Consider the following 2,117-nt stretch of genomic DNA (forward strand, 5'->3'; position numbering starts at 1 on the left):
AACCGAAATATCGGTGACTAAATCGGTCGTAGAAAATTTGGTCACAGAAATTCAAAACCCAATTAGCTACCCAAATTTCGGTGGCTAAATCGGTGGCTGAATTAGAAGGTGATAGCGACCACCATTTTCGGTCACTAAAAGGAAATCTTTTGGTGACTATTTTGGTGGCTAAATGGAGACTTCTACAGCGACAGATTTGATTTCGGTGGCTAAATAGCCACCAAATCAATTTTCGATGGCTTTTTTTATTTGTATTATTAATACCTATTTAAAATGGTATTTTGACCATTTTATAAAAAAATTCAGACCTGCATATAGAGATACTCAAAATTCAATCAAACTAAATTGTAATGAACTTCAAATACATAGTTTAAGAAGAAGTTGTGCTCAAATTAAAGGTAAATCATACTACACAACTAAAATTGTTGAAAACTAGTTAAAAGAGTCAAATCTATGATATAATTCAACATATAAGTAATCTTCTTCTGAACTGTCATCTCTACTCTGGTCTCCTTTATGATGTCCACTGGTAGTAGGATCTGAAGAGTCTGATGCGGGATTATTCATTTGAATGTGTTGTAGGATGAGTTGCATCTTCTCATCTTGTTTGCGCATGCGTTCACTTTGCTCTTCATGAGTTTTCATCAATAGCTCCATCTTTTCTTCAAGTGTCCACTCCTTGACACGTTTTGTCATAAGTTCATCATTTAGCTTTTGAATAATCTCACGCATTTCTTCTATTTGATGGACTACTAGAGCTTGACTTGCAGCAGAGTGAGCACTTGTTGAACTATTAAACCTTTTGCTCAATACACCAAGACCATAGACATTCCCTTTTTTATTTCCACTTCCAACAACATCGATGTATATTTCATTGTCATCAATAGAGGCAACATGAGAGTTTTGTGAAGATGCGCTTTCAAGCATTTGCTGTTGTTGGGCTTCTTCTCGACGTTTCTTATATTTCTCCTGAAAATGAAGTCAAATTGATTATTACGAAGAAAACATATAGTAAAAATTAAACTATAACAAATTTTAAACATACCGCAAGGTCGCGAGTCTTGTCATTGACCCATTGTCCAGTCTTCAATTTCTTTGTTCTCTCTACAACCTCCCAAGCAGTTGGTTGTCGTTCAAGCTCTTTAGTCTACATAAATTCAATAAAAAGATATAATAGATTGTATTTAAATTAAATATAGAAAGAGAAGAAATATAATAATATTACCATTTTCTCAAAGTGAGCTGCGGTAGATATGGAACCACCACAGTAGGCTGAGGCTCCCTTCTCAACAGCCTGATTCGCCTTGGCAATAACATTCTTGTTCTAGAATTCTGTAGAACTCCAATGCTGGTCCAAGGTTGCTCGAACAAGTTGTGGAATCCAGGTTGCTTTTGGTTTGATAAGTTTGCCACCACCAATGTCTTTCAACTCTAGCTCTTTTCGATTGCATATTTGTGCTACATCCAATCGAGCCTTGTTTGTGTCCTTAGTTTTTCCTTTGATATCCATCATAGTGTCAAACACATTCATGAACACATTTCTCTCTGTGTGCATAACATCAATATTGTGACGTAAAAGTTGAGTTTTCCAATATGGCAACCTCCAAAATATACTTTGTTTCTTCCAATTATGTTTAATACCATATTCAGGAATATTTTGTTGTTCTTGTAATTCAGTGCAAACTGGTAAGTGTGCAACCCTATTCCAAATGTCAAGACTAGACAAACGTGGAGGAGGGGGATCAGTCTCAACAAACTTCTTCTTGAATGCCTTTTTATTCTTCCTAAATTGATGATCAGGTGAAAGAAATTGACGATGACAGTCAAAAAAGGATATCTTGTGGCTATGACTAAGATAAAAAGCTTTTGTTTTTTCCATGCATATAGGGCAAGAAAGTCTACCAGAAGTCATCCAACCCGATAACATGCCGTAAGCTGGAAAGTCATTAATTGTCCACATCAAAGCAGCTTTCATCATAAAATTTTGCCTTAGTGACACGTCATAAGTCAATATCCCTTCAGTCCACAAGGTGCATAAGTCATCTATAAGTGGTTGCAAGAACACATCAATCTTATGCTTTGGATTTGAAGGACCTGGAACTAAGATTGTCAAAAAC

The 2,117-nt window shown here is 35.9% G+C and overlaps 1 protein-coding gene across 1 annotated transcript; it reads right to left on the reverse strand.

The window, feature by feature from the left end:
* Positions 1–432: 432 nt before the first annotated feature.
* Positions 433–1,289, reverse strand: LOC137834293 (uncharacterized). The gene is made up of 3 exons (XM_068642354.1): positions 1,226–1,289; positions 1,046–1,147; positions 433–969 (listed from the first exon to the last, which is right to left on the reverse strand). Exons 1-3 carry the CDS (start codon positions 1,226–1,228, stop codon positions 433–435), a joined length of 642 nt encoding a protein of 213 aa, XP_068498455.1. The 5' UTR covers positions 1,229–1,289.
* Between the last annotated feature and the right edge of the window lie 828 nt (positions 1,290–2,117).

Source organism: Phaseolus vulgaris, chromosome 5 (assembly GCF_000499845.2).
Source record: "Phaseolus vulgaris cultivar G19833 chromosome 5, P. vulgaris v2.0, whole genome shotgun sequence".
NCBI classification, from domain to species: Eukaryota; Viridiplantae; Streptophyta; class Magnoliopsida; order Fabales; family Fabaceae; genus Phaseolus; species Phaseolus vulgaris.

What these genes read in the sequence shown, in the direction of transcription:
- LOC137834293 (XM_068642354.1), bottom strand. An exon ending in ACAAGACTCGCGACCTTGCG is followed by an intron (nt 970 to 1,045) that starts GTATGTTTAAAA and finishes CTTCATTTTCAG; the next exon opens with GAGAAATATAAGAAACGTCG.